At 28.5% G+C, this 21,440-nt stretch overlaps 1 protein-coding gene across 2 annotated transcripts in view; it reads right to left on the minus strand.

Annotated features, from left to right (window-relative positions):
• Nucleotides 1-570: 570 nt before the first annotated feature.
• The window catches only part of Sfxn2 (sideroflexin 2), a 41,993-nt gene continuing 21,123 nt past the window's right edge, over nucleotides 571-21,440 (minus strand). Inside the window, exons 5-9 of one of the 2 annotated variants that reach the window (XM_075366805.1) lie at nucleotides 12,546-12,671; nucleotides 7,488-7,554; nucleotides 6,692-6,791; nucleotides 4,182-4,229; nucleotides 571-1,167 (exon numbers count right to left, since the gene is read on the minus strand). In XM_075366805.1, coding sequence (XP_075222920.1) covers nucleotides 1,056-1,167; nucleotides 4,182-4,229; nucleotides 6,692-6,791; nucleotides 7,488-7,554; nucleotides 12,546-12,671 — 453 coding nt within the window. In that variant the 3' untranslated portion in view covers nucleotides 571-1,055. The remainder of the gene's footprint in view (nucleotides 1,168-4,181; nucleotides 4,230-6,691; nucleotides 6,792-7,487; nucleotides 7,555-12,545; nucleotides 12,672-21,440) is intronic. The other variant, XM_075366804.1, reaches the window with a different exon arrangement.

Raw genomic sequence — 21,440 nt, forward strand, 5'->3', positions numbered from 1 at the left:
TATAGACATTCCCACGAACAACATATCATACCAGGCTTATTAGGGAAGTGAGAATGGCTGATCTGAATATGCTACTCCAAACATTAAGTAGTTCTGTTCAATAAAGATATCAAACACTGCTGCTTAACACGTGTGAAGTCCTATAAATTTATATTAAATAGATCAGAGAATAATATGTATAACATTTTACACTTAACATAATAATACTAATAATTAAACTGATAACACTTATTATATACCTAATACTGACAATCTCCTTTTTTATGATAAAAAATATAATAAAAAATAGTGAATAATGAGTTTACAATTCTATATTTTTTTATTTTTATGAAGGTAAGTAATGAAAAACAAAACTGACATAAAAATGAATATTAAGTAAAAATGATCATTCCAGATAGTACCTAAAAAATAGTTTAAAAAAGTCATAAAATAATAATTAAAATTGAAAATTTCAAAGGAAACTAAACACCGAACAAACTGTAAAGAATAAAAATGAAACTTTCTATCTACGTCAATTGTAATTTATTTGAACACAAAAATACATTACAATACTTCACATTACTTGACATTCACATTAATAAATATTATTGTCAATCGTTTGTTGCTAATAAAAGGGTACAGTTATCAAATATATCAAGTAATATTTTTAAAAACAAAACTTTACATTTTATTTAAAATCAAAAAATACAATAAAATATTAAGTTTTTTAATATAACAAGTAGATAAAAATATATTGCTTACATAATATTTGTAAAATATTTAAAAGAAATAATCTGATATAAAATTAAACTTACACAAAAACTAAATACAATTTTAAAAGTGAATGATTTGCTTTCTGATCAAGATATTACTTTTAAAATAAAAGTTTAAAATTATTAATAAAGGTAGAGTATTGTAAACAAAATGCAATATTACAACTAAGAACAACCTATAGGTTTTTGTTTTTATAGCTTAAATGGAACAACCTTTAAGTTTTACTTAGATTAATGAGATTTGTCTGTTTTTCCTATCTAAAACATTAAATGATATTGTGCTACATTTGGCAGTAGTAACTTTTAAAGTCCCTTGTTGAAATATACTGTTGCCGGGATATCACCTTGGCAATATTTGTTAATTTCGCTGTAATTTCCTGGCTCAAAACTTCTAATTAGTGATGACCTCAAACCACTAAAACACAAAACAAGAAAAGAATTAATTGCATAATCTACCTGTTAGTAATATAGCAGGGTATAAAATAACCTCTTGAGCAACATGATTTTTAATTTCCATTAACAGGATCTCAGTACAACAATCATCTGTTTACTTGTATATAAAGAGTAAAGCACACTCTGCAACTACCAAAACTTACAACATTTTCTCTATACTCCCTTTTTGTTCCAAAAATAGGCTCTCATACACATAGACAATCTTTCAGATCCCATTTCAACAGTTCTACTTCTACAATGCTTATTTTCCATGAATAGTTGTATTCAACTATAAATTCTTCAATTATCGTTGATGCCAAATAATTGATGTTAGTTCTTATGAACAAATACAGATTAATCTCACAATCATGAATTTATAAGGTGTTCTGTATTTAAATCTTAGCATTCCAATTACATGCCACACTTCGCACAATATCAGAGAGACAAACTATGTGATTATTCTAAAAACTCCTTCAACAACATACTATATATTTGAAGGAGAAGAACAGCCAAAATTATAAACAACGTTAATAGTTTGCTTTCATTAGTACACATTAGCAACTGCAGAGTAAAAAATTAAATGTAATGAGCACAATGTAACAAATTTAAAATATAATAAAAATAATTTTAAAAAAATGAAAAACAAGTGGCATATCACTAGTCAATAAAGTGCCCAATAAAAGATTAGCTTGCATAATATTTTTACTATGTTGCATTTACAAGGTGGTGCACAAAATGACCTAACATTTGGTCTTGTTAAAAAATATTTATTTGAATCGCAACACAGAAAATTACAATGCAACAGGTTAACTATATATGTGGAGATTATGTTGTGCTTGTCACATGTTCAATATGACCATCACGTCTAGCAACTTCAACCCGAACTCCTATGCAGTTAATAACTCGACACATATCCTCGGTTATCTCATTCAATGCCTCAATGATCAGCACTTGCAGTTCCATCACTATACGAGGATGTTTAGGGAAAATTTTTCCTTTAGAAATCCCCAAGAAAATAATCACAAGGATTCAAATCAGGACTGTTCAGGAGCCAGTTCTGTTCACATGCAAAACAATAGGAAATCAATTTGGAATAACATTTGCGTTAAAAGTTTCATGCATAAAGTCTAAAATATTAGCTGTGTGTGGTCTGGCTCCATCCTGCATAAACCACTCGTTTTCTAATTGAAACCTTTTTGCAAGAAGCTGTTGAACAAAATTATTACGCAGCATGTTTAGATAACGTTCACTGTTCAAAAAAGATTGGCCCTACTACCCCATGACTTGAGATAGCAGACCATAGTTAATTCTTGGGGCAAGATGCACCTTTTGAGCATGTCTGAATTTTCCAAAAATGCAAATTTTGTTTATTAACAAGCCCATGTAAATGAAAATGTGCCTCACCTGAAAACCAAACATTGTTCAACAATACATCTTGATTCACAGCCCATTCAGCAAATGCTATTCTTTGATGTTTGTTGTCAACCGTTAATTTAGGCAACACTTATTTTGTATGGATATGAATGCAAATCAGTTTTTAAAATTTGCTCCACAGATCACCTAGAAATCCCAACCTGTGATGCTGTTTTTCTTGTTGGTTTGCCCGGGCTCCTTAACAATGCTGTTCTGACAGCTTCTGACATTCTGTGGACAACAAATATTGGCAGGCCATTCACGCTTACTCTCAAATACTAAACAATCACTATTAATTTTTTTGTAAAGTCTATGTATTGTTTTAAATGAGGTTAAATTGTTTTAACCACAGAGTTTGAAAATGTGCATGAAATTGTAAACGCCACACATTTTGTTTCATTAAAAAACAACACATTCTTTACGCACTGTTCAACAGGGGTCTTCCTTTGTCAGCCAATTTGCAACGATACAAAAACAGTACCCTCTGAAAGAGAAGAAACTAATTTTCATGAACTGCTGTCACTTCTGCCAATATAGAACACATTAATAATTATTAACTAAACAATTATTGCCAAAACAAATGTTGGATCATTTCATGCGCCACCCTGTAGTTATTCCTTCTTTTTTCAAAAACGATTGGAGTTTTAACACGCATAGTTTGGTTTTCACATATTATTACTTACAGGTAACATCATTCAGTGATTTCTTTTGTTTTACACTATAGGTTAAATTAGTCGTCATCCAACAAATATGAATTGGTATTTTCATTTTCTCCTTTTTTTTCTTACTTTCCTAAATAATAGAAATAGGTTAAATAATAATTCCATAAACATTCCAAACCATCAAAATGCTTAGTACTGACTGATCATCCGTTATTACAGTTTTTCTTTGATGTAAGAAAACCCACATATAAATCCATTAAAGAATTAGGTCTAAACTAAATTTGAACAGATGTGATGTCCAACATTATCTTTTCATTATCAGCAACTGCTGAATTCTAATCCTTTAGGAAAGATAAAATATCTATAACAAGACATAAATAATTTAATGAAAAGAAAAACATTCCTTTAAAACAAATATATCGCTATAATTTCACTGTCACTGAAGTACTGAATATTATGGCAGACTGATATTTCAACAACATATATATTTTTTTTAACATAAAACAATAATAATTGGGTGACATAATTAAATAACTAAAAGATGATTGGCAACATCACTTGACAGTGGTCAAATAATATAATAATGCCTTTATAACTGAAGTGAATATAAAATGAAACAATGAAAGTCAATTCTAACCAGACCCAGTATTAGCAATAAAATGGATGTATGGTAGAATAATTATTTAACCAAAAAAAAGTATCCACTGTCACAGATAGCTGGAATTAGAGTAATTGTAAATCCTTATCAAATGCAATCTCTTTTGTCATACCAACAAAACTGATTTCATCATAACTATACAGTAATCAACATTAGAAAATAATAGTAACATAAGACTATTATTAGCCATTACAATTTTGTCTAACAAACCATAAGATTATGTTTTTATACATAACACAAAAAAAAGAAGTGTAATAAACTTACCTTCTTTGTGGAAAAATAGCGCATGCAATTGGTACCATAGCTGTCAAGCTAAAAAAAAATAAAAGGTTAAAAGAATAACAAAGCAAATATTTATTATTCTACAACAGTAATTTATATATATATAAAACATTTTACAGTAACTTCACGTATTTGTAAAATAAATTCACAACAAATCCATTTATATATATATTTTTTTTTCTTTTAACTGTAAATATGGTTATATTTTTATATGGTTTAGGTAAGAAAATATAAAAAGTTATTTTAATACAGATATTTTACATGACATTTTCTTTTGTGCATCTTTTTAATCATTTCTGCTTACTAACCTTGTGAGAAGTATCAGTTATTTAAACATAAGTTAAACAAAAGTAGGATGTTAAAAAGCAATTTTTAAAAAACCACACATAACCCCAAGTTACATAATCTGCAAAATTAATCTTTCAAAAGAGAAAATTTAAGTATTTTTACTACAAACAAGAAAACTGCCATTTGATTACTGATAGCAATATTGATTCTAATGAAGCACAAAAAGGACTTCAAATACAGTCAAACTTTGATAATTCAAAGTTAAGCGCCAAGATAATAAGGTAACAACCAAACTGCACCTAGAATTTACTTACGACATTAGTATATCATATGGTAATTATGTTATGAACTTTGGCCCCATATAAGATGGCTTAAAATCAAATATGTTGTAACTTCAAAAACTTTCAGCTCTTTGAATTAGTAACGTAACCTTTATTCTGTCGACTTTCATCAATATTTCTAATTTCAATTTCTTTATATGAAGTACTATAAAAATTCAATAATTTTCCCTTAAAATTATGTATAGCATTCTTCAACTTTGGCATTTCACTGATAATTAAATTTGTTACTTCTAAAACAAAAATTCATCAATTTCAGGAAAATGATTTTTGATCTTTTTTAATTATTTTCCTTTTTTTTTTTTTTTAATTTTTGCATTTTTTCTTTACTATTTACATAACATTTTAACAAACTGATAATTCCTATTCTAACTTTATATCAATATGATGCTATTTCCTCAACAGATTTCCTTTTATCATTAAGAATACACTGAACTATTTTCATTATTTATTGTGCAAGATGGGCACTCACAACATCATCATCTCAACATGACCCTCAAAGAAATGATTTTGTCATTCGAATATGTTTTATATTACCATTTCACCATGCTTACTTTTTCAAATGCTTCTTTAAATTAATATCCGTGATAGCAATTTTTAAATTAATAAGAAAGATATTTGACAATCAACTATAGAAATACTGAACTGTAACAATGCTACAATCATGTTACATAAACATAAATCCGTTGCTACTGTCAACAGCAAACAAACAAGAACATGGTAATACCATGAGATAATAAACAAGATTTTCTCTTTCGCCATTGAAATTTTTTAAACAGGTAACTCTAATAAAATGTGTATGCATGTTATCAGCTAAGGGTTACTACCAGTTCTAGTACTACGTACAGAGTGTTTCATTTCAATCGCCCCCAGTAATTTTCTCATAAACTACAGAAAATACAAAACAATTACCTAAGCCAAAGTTACTTTGATTGGAGAGGGACACCTCATGGTGATCTTGGATTTTACCTTGACATTTCACGGTTAACATGATTTTTTTTCAAATGGAATGACCTCTTTTAGACCCCACCAAGAAAAGATCAGAACACCTTACATTAGAAATGTGGTCACACAAATGACCTTTGGCCTTTTAATATCATATGGCTAACCTCACAGACAGTGTTAAAACGGGTGACAGCATTATGTGGAGATAGTATGAATTAAATGTTTTTGAAGGTCATACAATATTCTTGGAATATTTATATTCCAGGCCATTTAATTCACAAACTATTTGAAAGAGCATAAAAATGACTTTACACTATTGTATAACACCATCTCTAATGGTTAGCCTATTACCTTCAAAAAAAAGATCCAAGGTCATATGTGAGATACATATTCCAATGTAAAATTTTTTTCTCTCTTCAATGGTGGGATCAAAAGTAGGTCATTCCATTTGAAAAATTGTGTTAAACTTGAAATAAGTGTATTAACGAAAAATCATTTATTTGTGATATATCTGATTTTATGTTAGTAATATGAATTAGTATACTTCTCTGAAATATTGTATTCTATATTTTTATGTAATTTTAATTATAAACTATTGTATTGTTTGTAATGAGGAGATATGGGAGTGTATTATTGCTGCAATATATATTTTTATGTGGTTAATATGTTACTCATTACACAGTAATTTATATAGCTGTTTCACTTTAATCGTCCCAGGCAATTTTTTTCATTAATTATGCACAATAAAAAAATGACCTAAACAAAAGTTACTTAGATTTTAGTGGGACACCTCATGGTTAACACAATTTTTCAAATGGAATGAATAAGTCCATTACTAATTTTTCAGAGTACAATTTTACAAAATTAATTTTATTTTATAAATGAAAATCAAAAATAAATAATTTGTAAAAGAAAACTTACAAACCACCAACAGCTAATGTCTGTAGCGGTGCAGACAGCCACATATTTTTACGGAACCAGCATTTTGTTTCCAATCGCTTCATTATTAGAGGTAATATAACTGTAAAATGAAGAAGACATATATAGAAAAAAAATTACAAAAGGTATACTTATTATTACATAGAAAAGAAAAGATACTTTTATAGTTCAAGGTAAAACCTTTTTTCTTTCTTTTTTATTTTATTAGATTACAGACTGCAGTTCCAGTTACGATATTAGGTTACAAAACAATATGATAAAAGAACAATTATAATCACAGAACACAATAAACTACACCATGTTGCAGAAAGTACATGAATAATAAAAGAGTCATGACAAAGTAGAAATTAATCTGCATTACAAAAATTGCTTGTATCACCCAGAATAGTAGCTAGCTAGTTATAACCTCTCATTTTGGATTGAATTTACAGAAAGATCCCTCAAACATTCATATTTTAAAATACTAAGTATCACACCTGTCAATTAAAGTAGCTGTACTAATACAGCAAATCCTCAAAATTAATTTCCACTGTGTACCACTCGTGTAAACACGAGTGGTTACCATTCATCTCCATCACATACTATTGGAATATGTTGTGTCACAAACAACTCACATTAATGAAATTCTTACTAAATACCTCCTCCCTATCACTGGATCATAGGAAAAATTGGCATCTTTCCATTTACGTTATACTTAGTTAAAAACATTATGAGCACCTTCCTGCTGCTAATAAAAGAAATATTGATAAATTATTAAATTTAAAAAGCAATAACTTACGCATCCCTGGAGCACACATCATAATTCGGGATATTACAACTTCACTTATCCCTTTCACGGCTGCAAGCTGTAAATAAAAAATAAATCATTAAAAATGACTTATTTATAATAATATCACTTATTGTCACTTAAATATATTATTATCATTTAAATCACCGACTTTGTAGCATAGTATCACTGTAACGCTATATAATTTTAAAAACATCATAAAATCCAATTGAATTCTTTTATCTGGAATAATTTTTTTTTAGTTCCAGTTTAAAAATTGAACTTACTACCTTTTAGCAACTTTTTGTGCTTTCTAACCTAATTTTTTAGATTTTCAACATATATTTTAAATCAACTGCAGATAAATATTGCTTCTTTCTTTGGTATCTTATGTAATACAAAGCTTCAAATTTGCACTTTAAGACTATATGTTTATCTAGCTGTTATTTTTGATTTAATAATTTTATAAATTAAAAAAAAGGATTTGCCTTAAAAAAATTGTTTAGACCAAACTTTTAGAATGTATTATAGAATGTTTCAGTTTCAATGTAGTTATGCTAAGACTATTCAGTCACTGTAGGACATAGAATAATTAATGTTTTAACTTCTGGCTAGTTTTTTTTAGCTCTCCAAAACTCCTTCATTCTTTCACTCAGCTGTTTTCCTTTCCTTCCCTTTGAATGCTAAGATTTTTTCCTAAGCACCCTTCTGTCTTTTAAATCCATCACCTTTAAGTCTGCTATCCTTAGGTTCTATTTAACTTGCTTGAACCATTTAACATTCATCTTCTCACAATTACATTTGTCAAAAATTCTCTTCATAAGCCTGCTTGAATGCATTCTTGTCAAATGTCCATAGAATGTCAGTCTTCACCTATGTATTGCTTCCATGATTCTATCGTTTCCCTTGGTTCACCTAGTTGAATTACCATTATGTAGTGCCTGATCTTGCCAAACCTTGAGATCCATTTCTTATCGTACATGTCCTTTGACAGGCCATAGGATTTTAGAATTATTATCCTGATGATGATTGCTTACTTGTCCATTCTATTTACTTGGATAATTTCACCCAAATTTGCTATCACCTTAATTCTTCTGAACTCTGTCTGTAATAATTGTGGTAAGTGTAATAATTGTGTCTTAATATTCATCACATACTCTTTTTTTCGATGGAAATTTGTAAGCCTGCCTTTTTGACTATTTAGTGTAGAACATTAGTTGTTTTGTCATTTCTATATCTTCTGTCAAGAGGCCCAGATCATATGCAAAGACCAGACAATCAATGGCCAAATTCTTACTCGCATATGCCAATTTCACTTGCTTCAGGCCTTTAGCTTGGCAAGCTTTTCTCCATTATCTTATAACCTTTTCCAAGAGTACACTAAAGAGAAGAAGAACATTCCATCCCCCTGCCTGACTCGTCTTGATTCCAGAAGGATGAGAGATTTTCTCTTTAAATTTTATCTTGGACTTTGTTGTCTGTGAGATTCTCCTTGATGAGGTTTATTAGTTTTGAGTCTGTCCAACAGACTCTTTAAGAACATTAAACACTGTTTTCCAGTCAACTGAATCGTAGGCCTTGGAGATGATTACTATTCTCTTGTTCACCAAGTTGTATTTCCTGATAACTATTTTCAGGGTAAAAATCTGTTCTGCGGTAGATCTCCCTTTCCTGAATCCACCTTGATATAATCTCCAATTTGTGGACTTGTAGATTAACTTGTAAATGCTGACTTTGTCCATGTGTATTTTATAATTTTGTATATTAATTGTCGTGACATATCTTCTTGTATCTTGTAATTTGTCGTATGTTTATTGAATCTAGTACTGTTTGTATTGTGTATAAAAATGTACTGTCGCAATTTGGTGAAATGAAGCTCACTAGATAGCATGTATCGTGTTCATGAACTAATGTTTAAACTGGGAACAAGGACCTCTATACTTTGTTATGAAATGTATATATTGTGCCATACTTTGTTGGGCACTTTCTATCATGTTACTTGTGTTATTGTTATGTTTAGTGTAAGATTGGATAATATATACATCTATGCGTTGTAAGTTTTAAGGATCCTATCTATTTTATTACTGATGTTTTGTATAATTACTCTTTGTCATATGCTTATTGGAATTTGTTGCTGTATATATTATACATAAATGATGTACTGTTGCATCCTGACAAAATGAAGCTCGCTGTCAGAAATGCTTCATGGGTAGGCGCAGACGTATAAATCAGGGACGAGGGCCCCTACACTTTATAATTTGTAATGAAGATGTTATATATTGTATTGTATCTTGTTTATTTATTTTTGATCGTGTATTATTATTATGTTTCTTATAAGTTGTATTGTGCTTGTTGGTGAGTAATTAGGATTTATGGTCTGGGCTGGTCTAGGTGCCTAGCATTGTTTATTAATGTTGCTGTTGTTTTATCATTATTTGTATCATCATTGCATTGTACTGTTATTATATTGTTTTATTGTGCTACATATGTTGGTGTACACCATTTATGTGCTAACTCATTACTACATGTGTTGTAGTATGATCTAAAAATAGAGCTGTATTATTGTAAATATGTATAATAAATTTAATGTATTTAATAATTGTATTTCATCCATTTTGTAATGTTAAGTGACTTGGTTGTGTGTATACTGAATTGTGTTGGTAAGTAAATCTTGCTACACATATAAGTGAGGTGCTATACCTCATCTCCCTAAAGGGCAATGACATATATCTTAAACTGACTGGAACTAATGAAACTATACTGTGTGGATGTCAAACTCCACTAATCTCAGAGGAACTAGCAAAAAAGATTCTGTCGCTAGGGGATCGAATTGTGGACGCATGCAGGGCCAGGGAGGCAGCCTCTTTGCTGATTTACATATTTATCCACAATGAATTTAAACATTTTTAAAAAACAATTTAATTTTGACAAATCATAAATAAAAAGGTTTTAATGTAATAATAGAATTTATTATAAATGAACACATGGGATCCTGCAAAAATTGATTCTTGAAATTAATATGGTTAACTTATCTATTTACTGCATCTGGAGAATACATTCACTAAATTACATAGTTGTTTTTCTGTTTGTTACTCTGTTGTTGAAGTAACACAAGAAATAAATAAATATTCATTTATTCCAAGTGCAACAAACCTCCTTCCACACTGTGATTCAAGGTTTGTCTGCAAAAATTGTGTGTGACAGTTCTCTTTCCACCATTGGTACACACTTAATTGTATCATTTTTGAGCTAATAATGTCTAATTTGTTGAATATTCAAATAATCATTAACATACTGCCCATTGTATTAAAAAAATTTAATATTATATTAAATTTATAAGTTAAACTTACCATATTCATTTCAAATAACTAGTTTTCGCGGTATCCCGCATCTTCTGTTGGTATTAAATAGCCCTGATCTGTTGGTACGAATAACCCTGATCTGTTAGATTGATAACTGATGCATGCAAAAGTTAGCCTTCAACCTACTAAAAAACACCCCATTTGAATTTTGAAAATCGGATGATTTTCTGCAAAGATATTATAAGACACCCCTTTGCACCCACATACCTCACCCATTCTAACCTCAAACACAATCCCCACAGGAAGCTCATTATTGTTAAACAGAAATTTATTGTTTACGTAAATTTAATTCTATTATTTTTTAATATTATTCATTTGATTCAAATCATTCAGTTCAAGCCCAGTTCACAAAGTGATAGAGACTCCAGTTCACTAATTCAATTCATTAAAGAAGTTTGTACTTCAACCAGCAAAATCTCAATTACTACATATATGCATACATATTATATATATATTATATTTATCTGATCAACCTAAGTACAGAATTAATATATAAAGAAGGATGACACCTACCTTATTCCATACTTCATGCAACAGGGCTTTTGTGAGTTACTCGCATCATCAGTTGTTCCATATAATTTTTTTTTCAAATCATTCGTATCAAATTATATATTAAAATTGAAATTAAAAATCATCCTATACTATACTTAAGAGTTGAAATTGTTAAAAGACCCTTTCCCAAATTAAAATCAAAACAGAAATAAAACTAAATTTTTTTTTTTTAATTTAAAATTTAAATTAATATTATGTGACTAACATAACTTTGGCTTGCTAGCCCACACGGATTTCTGGATTTCATGGATTTCTCATACATATATTACTTCTTCAATAGAAGCCTGATTCACAATCACTTTATCTATAACTGTAACTACTAACTTATTATTATCATCTCAATGAAATAAAAATAGAAAATTGATTAGATCACGTGAAGAAAAAAGCATTCTATTGCTACATTTCCATCTCCTTATAATATTACTACATTTTTTTTTTTTAGAACCTCTCCTGACCCAAAACTCATGCCTTCCTTACAATACTGCTTCCTAATAATTACATTTTGTAACATTAAAATATGTTAAAATAGAATTGAGCATTTTTTAAACATGTTTCCTAATATGCTTGGCTTTCTTAATGGATCTTTTTTTAAATCACCACCTTACCTAAAGATTTTCAATAAAATGATTCTGCATTGTTATGGAATATATGCAGTCATTACTGTATTTTATACTTTTATTACTTTTAAATTTTACATTTTTATGTTATTTTTTATGATAACCATTAATCATTTTCACATAAATTAATGGCCAATAATTAATTTAGGGTAATAAATAAATAAGTATACAAGATTCTATCAATAACAAAAAAGCAATTAAGAAAATATAAATCAAAGAACTGGGGAAATGAAATACTGCAAAATGCAAATTATTATATTCAATAATAAGCAACAATATAAAAACAAATTAAGTATTTAAAAGAGATACTGATGCTGAAAAAGAAAATAAAAACTTGTGTAATTCTCATGCCAGAAGCCTAAAAACAAATTAACTACTAACTCCAATCAGCTTATATATATTAACCAAGCAATTACATCTCCAGGGGCAGTGTGATCTCAAAGAATATGTGAATATTAATTGGTGGCATTACATTAATATAACCCACTTTTAATTTACACTTAACACAGTAAAATTAAACAGACACATGTTACACTTACTCGAGATACTCCAACTCTGGTACCATCCTCATCAAACACATCAACTCCATTTAGGATTTCATTTTGTCTCATCAGTGGTATGTTAACACAGTTAGCAGCAGCTACAGCAGCAAATGGCACGTATCTCTACAATTAAAAATACTAAGCAATGATAAATTGATAACTTTTTTATTTTTAATATGTAAAACAAAAGAAAAAATTCTAGTTGACTTTTTAAATAGTTTTCCACCAGTTTTTCTTACTTCAGTGAAGTGTCAACTGGTGTGATTAACCCTTTGCCTACTAGTATTCCATTCTTTTAGGCATAATTTTCCCCACACTAAGGTGATTTATTATAAAATACAATATGAAAATGAAATAAATTAAATATAGAATAGCAGCCACTGCTTCCGGAATAATACTTGCATTTTATATTACTTTATCAAATTTTTACCGAATTATCTTATTACTTGTCCAGTTAGATCAACTAGTAGTCAAATAACCATGTTCAACTCATTTTGAACATCTCATGATACTCTACTTTTGAAGAGACTCTGGATTTTAATAACATAATTAATTTCTAAAAACTAATAGACAGATAAAAACTCTCTAGGAAAGAACACAGTAACATAAGTAAAATTAATTAGAAAGTAAGTATAAGGAAACAATCGGTACAAGTTACCTTGTACTGATTGCATCATAAACAATATTCAGATAATAACACAGAAAATATAAAAATAATAAACATAAAAAGAAATGAAGTCCCCAAAAAAAAAAAGACTTCAGTAGTAAACAGAATAATAAACTCAATCTATCATGCTCAATGATGAAAACCAAAAATTTCAAAAAGGATTCAGAAATAAAAGTATAAACTTAAGACAAATTATCTAACTTAGGTTAAAAGAAGGGTATAAAATAAAAATAGAATAATATTATTGCAAATATACCAAAAGTGCTGGAAATCATGCATTCTGACAAGGTCTTTGTAAAAGAATTAACCACTTGCTGTTATTATAACACATATATGTCCAAACACAAATAAATCTCAAAACGCTGATTTCGCAACAATTAGGTAGTCTTAACAGCAGTACATAACTTAATGACATCCATGCATAAATAAAAGTTATGTATAATTTTTTTTAAAAAGAATTGTTTTTCTTAGAAGTAAAAATAAATAAATATTTTCTTAATCTACAAAAGTTTGTTTTGATTAATTCAGAACAAAATAACATTTTTATTCTAAGTTATAAGCACAATATTGCACAGAATTATTATACAATAAGTAAAACAAGAAAATGAAATAACACTGTAAATAATTTTTTTTTAAAGTAAATTATCAAAATAAATTGTTAGAATGTGGTTTTCCGTACAGAACTGTTGTTTTGTAGAAAATACAGAGTATTAAATAATTTTATTAGGCACGTAAATTATCAACTGTATTTATACTATTGTAATTCAGTAATTGACAAGAGATAATGTATAAAAAAAATTTAAATGTCAACTACTGACATGTTGCAGGATCATGGAATACTATTGCTTTTACATACTGAAAAATCAATGCCTTTCACATATTACCTGTAAACAGAAAAAACTGTTTACAGTAAGTCATTCATTTCAGAATGATGAAAGTACCTCAAATGAGAAGGAAGACCTGGTTTTATATGTTTGACCAAGAAAACAAATTTCACCCACATTTAAGTTCTTAGAATATCCACAGTTTAAAAACAAAACTTTACAATTAAAAAGTAGTTGAGATAGTGGCCTATTTTAATGTCATCACATTTTTTGTTTTATTATTATAAGAAAAACAGACCAATTTTCATTAAATGACTTAGAAATTAGACCTAGTCTTAGAAATTTTCAAGGAATTTCAAAGTAAAACACTGTATACTATAAAATTCACTTTACCCAATCCAACTAAATACCCAATTACAAGTTATTTATTTTTTTTTAATTTAAAATTTAGTTTTCACTTTATTTGTAGATTAGCACACTGCTTATGATGCTATTAAATCAAGTACATCATAATCTAAGCACCATTAGGTTAATGTTACCTAAGAAAAATTGAACACACTCTAATACAGATTTATCAGTTCTAATAAAGTTATTTTATTTGCAAAATAAATCATATTAATATTACGTATTAACCATTAATAATACTAATTGTATTATTTTTATAATTGCTAATGCACAATTAAGTTTAGGTAAATTTACTAAAATACAAATAATTTTACTTATTATTAATTTAATAATATTAAATAAATAATTAATAAAGCACAATTAAATTTGGGTAACTTTACTGATACAAATAATATTACTAAATATTAAATTAATAACACTAAATTATTGTAGGGTAGAAACATAATATATGGATTGCGATTATCTACATTCAAAGCACATGGTGTTTCCTGAGCACCTTTTTAGGAATTAATTTTGCAGTTTCTTTGTCAATACAGTTGCAGTGGCAATGACAAAGAAATCATACAATAGTTCAAGAAGATCTTATAGAAGCACAATCCATATACTTTATAAGTGCAGTTTAATTAATGTATTAAAAAAAATGTTACATTTTACCTTTTTGCTTGATCAATGCCACAACTAAAATCTACGAGCTAATTTATTACAAAATTTATTTTTACAATTTTTAAAGTACTAAATTACAAATAAAAATATACATTATTTTAAATTAAATTTAATAAAAGAGCGATACATTTACTATAAGCATAAAAAAATTATCCAAAATTACAAAACAAAAGAAAGAAAAACATTCAAAAGATACATGAATTTATTAATTTTATTAAGTCATCAAATATCCTCCACCAAAGAAAATGAAACAAATATACAATAACTAAAAAACAGATATATTTGCAAAGGTTTGGAAGCAAAATGAACTAAAAGTAAAGCAATAATAAAGTAACTCTTACATATCCAAACAGTTTATGTTGCTGCTTATTAGCAGTGCCTTTTAGGATCATTGTCACAAATTTAAGCTTAATATATCTGGAATAGCACAGCCACTAGGGCAACAAAGTCCCATGCAATGAGCCATTAGTTTAGTATTCTATTACAATGCACATTTTAATAATGATAAGAAAGGAGAACTAAAATTATAAGTGATATTGGTCAAACAAAATATAAATAATTTTTCTATATACTACTAAAAAATTGTTCTTATATCATCTACTGTATTTCACACTTCTCTTTTTATTTTGAACCATGAATTAATGCAAAATTTTAAACTAAAAAAGATTAATTTTTACAAAAATATTAAAAAATTTTACAAACAGAAAACAAAACTTTAAGACAGACTCAAGTGTGAGCAATAGAATTGTTTCAAAAGTTAATTTTCATTGATGATTATCCCCACTTAGGCCAACTGTCAACTTCCAAAACTAATGAAGTTGCTGTAAAAGTTAAGGAATTTATTTGTTCTGTCATTTAACAGGATGTAAGGTAGTTAAAGAAGCAAACATTTCTTAAACTGTGTGCCATGAAATTATTACAGAAAATTTAGACATAAGCCACAATGCAATCAAATTTTTAAAATAAAAACAGAAATGAGTTAATATGAGCCAAGAGCTTTTTAATCGAGCTAACTAGGATAAAAACTTTTAAAAAAATCATTGCTGGTGATGAGACATGGTGTAAGGATATGACGACAAAATAAAAAGCTCAATAATCACAATGGTATTAAAAGGGTCCTCCACAAGCAAAAAAGCAATACAAAGTGCAGTCTAATGTTAAAATTCATGCTGAAAGTTTTTTACTCCGAGAGCATTGTTCAAAATGAATTTCTTCTAGAAGGCAAGAAAATGAATAAGGTGCATTATCTTGAAGTAAAGAAACGTCTTCATGACACTATTGCAAAAATAAAAGCCTGAAGCTTGGAAGTCAAATGGAAGGATGCTCTTTTCATGATGACAATGATCCCACACAATAGTTTGTTATTAATCAGTCAATTTTGCCAAAAATTGGCAATCAGTCAATTTTTGGCAAAACAAGACACTACAGACATTCCAGATCTCCTTTTTCACCTGATCTAGCTCTAGCAGACTCTTTTATTACTCAAATTAAAAATAAAGTTGAAAATTCAACATTTTCAGTCTGTTAACTTGATAAAGGAAAATTTACTAGCTGAACTGCACAATGTCTCAAATTGGGGCAAAAAATTTTATGTATGGGAGCAGTAAATGTAAGTGGATGGGAATATTCTGAAGGTAATAAGGCTAAATAGTTTAATGAAAGTAGAATATTTTTTTTTAATGAAAAAGTTCAGGAATTTTATGGAAAAACCTTATACACTTTATTGATAAAAAATTCATTTATTACAGTGTACCTATAAAATAATTATTGGATTTTAAACAATCATAGTTTTAGAACAATGCAAGAAAGAGACATGAAATCACATCAAATTGAATAGAAACTATCCAAGTTTTTGAAAGACAAACAAGTTCTAGTACCAGCCAATGTGCAATATGTTACAAGAATAGCCACATGAAGCTCATTAGTCACCATGATTAAAGTGTAGAGGAAAATTAAGTGATTTTTGTGTTGCTAAGTTCAAGTAAGTTATACTTGTTAGGCAAAAGGACTATCATGTCTCACAGGATATCATAACATAAAATTCTGGGATATGGGTAGCCTACTGAAATAGTCATATGCAGACTGACCATCAGCATCTGATGAGACCGAAGCTATGTGAACATGTTATCTGCATAGCCTAAAGAAATAAGTATGGAAGTGTTCTGTAGTTAGGCATTCCAAAAGCAACTGTTCATAACATTTAAAAAACATGAACATGACTACACTTTACCAATTATAAAATTAAAAATTCAGGCGTTACATAAAATTTACTCCAGAACAAAATTAAATGATTTGAATTCACCAAGGTATTCTGGATAGGTTAGATCATGATTGGGAGTTTTTCACTGATGAAGCTACATTTCATGTTTTGAGATAAATACATCGACATAACATTTGAATATGGAGTACTGAACCTGCATATGACATTATGGAACATCAAGTGATATCCCAAAACCACAATTGGATGAGACAGAATTATTGGCTCCTTCTTTTTTGCTTAACTATTAACAGAAAACAACTTCTGGATATGTTAGAAGGGTATGCAATACTCCAAATACAAGGTAAAACTGTACTGCTACGTATGGTAAGGGGACCCAGAACATCCTATCTCACCAATGTTAATGTTCACAAATTCAATGTACCTTTTTACAAGAACTACAATACATAGGATGATGGTTTTTATTTTATTTTGTAGAATGGTGTTTAATAGAAGTTGAAATTTTTTTGCAGCATTTTCACTAATTTTATCCAATTATTTTTTTTACAGTCCAGATATGATAATATGGCCATGTTACATTATGTATTACCAATATATAAAAGTTCATCTTCAAACGTTCATCTACAAAAAGTTCATGTGTAAAACTTCCTTCCTAAACTGAATAGATCCTGAGGTAAGGGACATTTTATTTTTAAAAAAACACAATTTTTCAGAAAACAAGGTTAAAGATATTTTTTATTTGACTAATATATAAGGTTTTTTCTTAATAGAAAACATTCCTGGCTCACATACCACTTCTATCATTACTTAGTGTGCCTTCTACTTTTCTTTTAGCTTGTCTTTTGATTTTTCGGGCTCTTTTAGGAAACTCATTCATCCTATTTCAGCATTCCTAATATGGGTTTTGTCAACTTCCATCATTACTGCTGTTGTATTACAGCCACCACTTAAAGTAACTGATGCAATGCTTTACATGTAATTATATTACCTTCACTGAAACACCCAATAGCATCTCACACACACAAAGTTAAAAACTTTCCACCTCAATGAATGTGGTCTTTGGCAGCCTTGCCCACATGACACTGTTTACACTCTCATTAGGATTCTGAATGTGTTCATGCAGACATTTTTTTAAAAGTTCTTACTGCGATAGATCCCAATAAATATATTGGTTTTATTTCTGCCATAACTGCTGAAGGAACACTGTGTTCATGATTGTAAGTATCTCCAGTAATTTCAGCCTTCTTGTACTTACACCAGCTGTCAATATCAGATGGGCATAAACCATGTGTTGGTCAATCATCAAACGTGCTAGTTGACAGAAAATGAAAATATATACCCCAAATGGACTGTTGCATTTTCTCTAAGTTACTAACATTTCTAAGGATAGCTAGTCCATAGTAGGTTTGAATTTTGTCCATGACTGCATCTGTGAGCAGATAGTGTTTAATCTACTATTTCATTTCCAAATTGTTCTTTACAACTAAACTTATCATAAATTAAATCTAAGTCACATAACCTTTTGGAAGAACAACTTGCAAATAGTGAAGAATTAACTTGATTAGGTCCTGCTAAGTTTCTAAGTTTTCTTGATTAATTTTTCTTATTCCTACAAATTTTTTTTTGTATATTCAGTAGTAGAACGAAGACATTCAAAGTGATAAAAAAACAAAATTTCCTACTGTTTATAAAACATCACAACAGTATAAACATGCACAATCAGAAAACTAATCTCAGTATAGATAAAAAATAAACAATACTGCAATAAATGAGTAACAGAAACATCTTGAACCATACCTAAACTACTAAATATAAAAATATAACCTCTAAAAAAAGAAGGAAGATTGAAACAGCTGTATATAGTACCAGTCAACTGCAAATGTTCCATTTGAAATCATAATTTTGTGTGATCTGAAAAAAAGAGCTGTGCATTGTTTACAAAAAGTGATTTATCTCCAGTAATAATCATCAGATTGAAATTGTTTATACCCCATTTTAAAGAGAAAAGTCTGAATAATTAATAAATAAAATTTTAAAAATTGTTAACATTTTCATACAATTACCTTCTGGGTCCCCTTAAATATTTAGCAGTTTTAGAGCTAAATTTGTACTACACATTTAGTTACAAACTAAGGCCATTGTGTGCTACAAGTTTAGTTTCAGAGTATACAATTACCTAAACAAAAAATTTCCTCAACAATGGGTTGGACAAGAAGGATGAATAGCTTGACAACCATGGTCTCCATATCTTAACCCTATGTAGATTTATTTAACGGGTTAGTAGACACAAGTGTTCTCTGTTCAAATAAGAAATCTGGAGAACTTATCACCTGAAGTTGTTTCACCCATCACACCAGAGGTTCTCTGTCTGGAAAGAGGTTGAATACCGTATTTATGTCTACACCCCAACTAAAGGAATGCATATCAATATCTGTTCAATAGGTAAGGTTATGGGATAGTTACTCTTAATTTTTATATACACCTCACACGTCTCTGTCATGCTTATGTTCCAAAACAATAGCCGTTTGAAATCCCACCATTATTTTACAGATAAACTCAATAATTACAGATATTTTCAATAATTAAATAAAAATAAACACAATACTTTCATTTATTGTAATTGTTTTAATATTTTATGAATTTAGATAAAACATTAAACAAAAGGATGCACAAAAAAATAAATAAAAAATATACTTCAAACTAGTTTAATAAAGTACAAATAATTTTTCATACTCTTTCACTCTTTACTAATTTCTGATTCTTTCCTATGATGACAACATTATTGATTGAAAAAAAAAAAAAACATTCTGAATACACTCTCCTTTTTTATTTTCCAATTTATTTTCAATAGTTTTTGTAAAAAAAAAATGATGGCAAATTCCCTCTAAAATTACCTTCAAATGTGCAGTTGCAATGAATCTTTATACAAATGATGTTTTTTTATCTTTGTCACTCTTAAAAATTATATTATACAGCAAATTATGTAAACCAAAATACCAAAGTAAGCAGTTATTAAAACAGAAAGAAGAATTTATAAAAATTTTATCACATGAAAAAAATAAAAGTCAACAAAAATTACACTCATTTCCTGCATATAAAAATTAAATTAAGACAATTTAGAATATTTACCACATTTAAAACAACAAAACTGAATTATTTTGCACTAAAACAAATATTTAAAAACAAAAGTGCGACTATCAACAGCCAAGTGTTTGGATAATGTCATCAAATTTCATTCATGTCATAATTTAATTTACAATTTAATTTTTTAATACCTTCTAAATTTACAATTTTATTTTTTATCACTGTAAAAGAATACTATTAAAATGTATGCTAAATGATTTGTGAAATTATTTATTAGTCAGTCCCAAACTGCAGCTGCATGAAAGTAATCTATTACTAAATTAAATAAATAACATTAAAAGGAACCAAAAACACAACTTTTATTGAAATAAACTTTTAATTTTATTTAATTTTTAAACAGCTCAACAAAGCCCAATTAATATAATTTTTTTGGGGATAAGTATGCTTTTAAGGTTATTTATATTTTATCATCAACATTCAAATCATGGTTATAGAAACAAAATTATTGCTATAAAGTAATAGTGTTCTAATATTTTACTTCACTTTTACTAATAAAACACGATGAACAGGTGTTACAATGTTACAATGCTAACACCACGTAGAGAATATGTTAAGTACATTTACAAATAGCAAATAATATCCACTGAACGGTATATTAGCAGCTTTTCTAGGAAATAATAGAATATGGTATTTGCAGTACTCATAGACACAAGAGAAATTAATTTATTCTATTAAAGAAAAACAGGCCAACACTAGATTACAGTCACTCAAGGCATGTTTTGTAATATTTGAAAAATTCCAAACCTAATCAGAATTTAAAGCCACAATCTTCAATTCTCATATTTTTTAAGTTTTTAGTAATAACCGGCCCCTAAAATTTTTCATTTCCACAAATTTTAATAGTTTTAACATGCTTGTTTCACTTCCTATATTGATTCATAATAGGTTCCAATATATTTCTTTTTTCAGAATAATAAAGTTTACAATGAACCAAATTTGATGAATAAAAGGGTACACATAAGCAGTTATTT

This window comes from Lycorma delicatula, chromosome 5, assembly GCF_047948215.1.
Source record: "Lycorma delicatula isolate Av1 chromosome 5, ASM4794821v1, whole genome shotgun sequence".
NCBI lineage: Eukaryota > Metazoa > Arthropoda > Insecta > Hemiptera > Fulgoridae > Lycorma > Lycorma delicatula.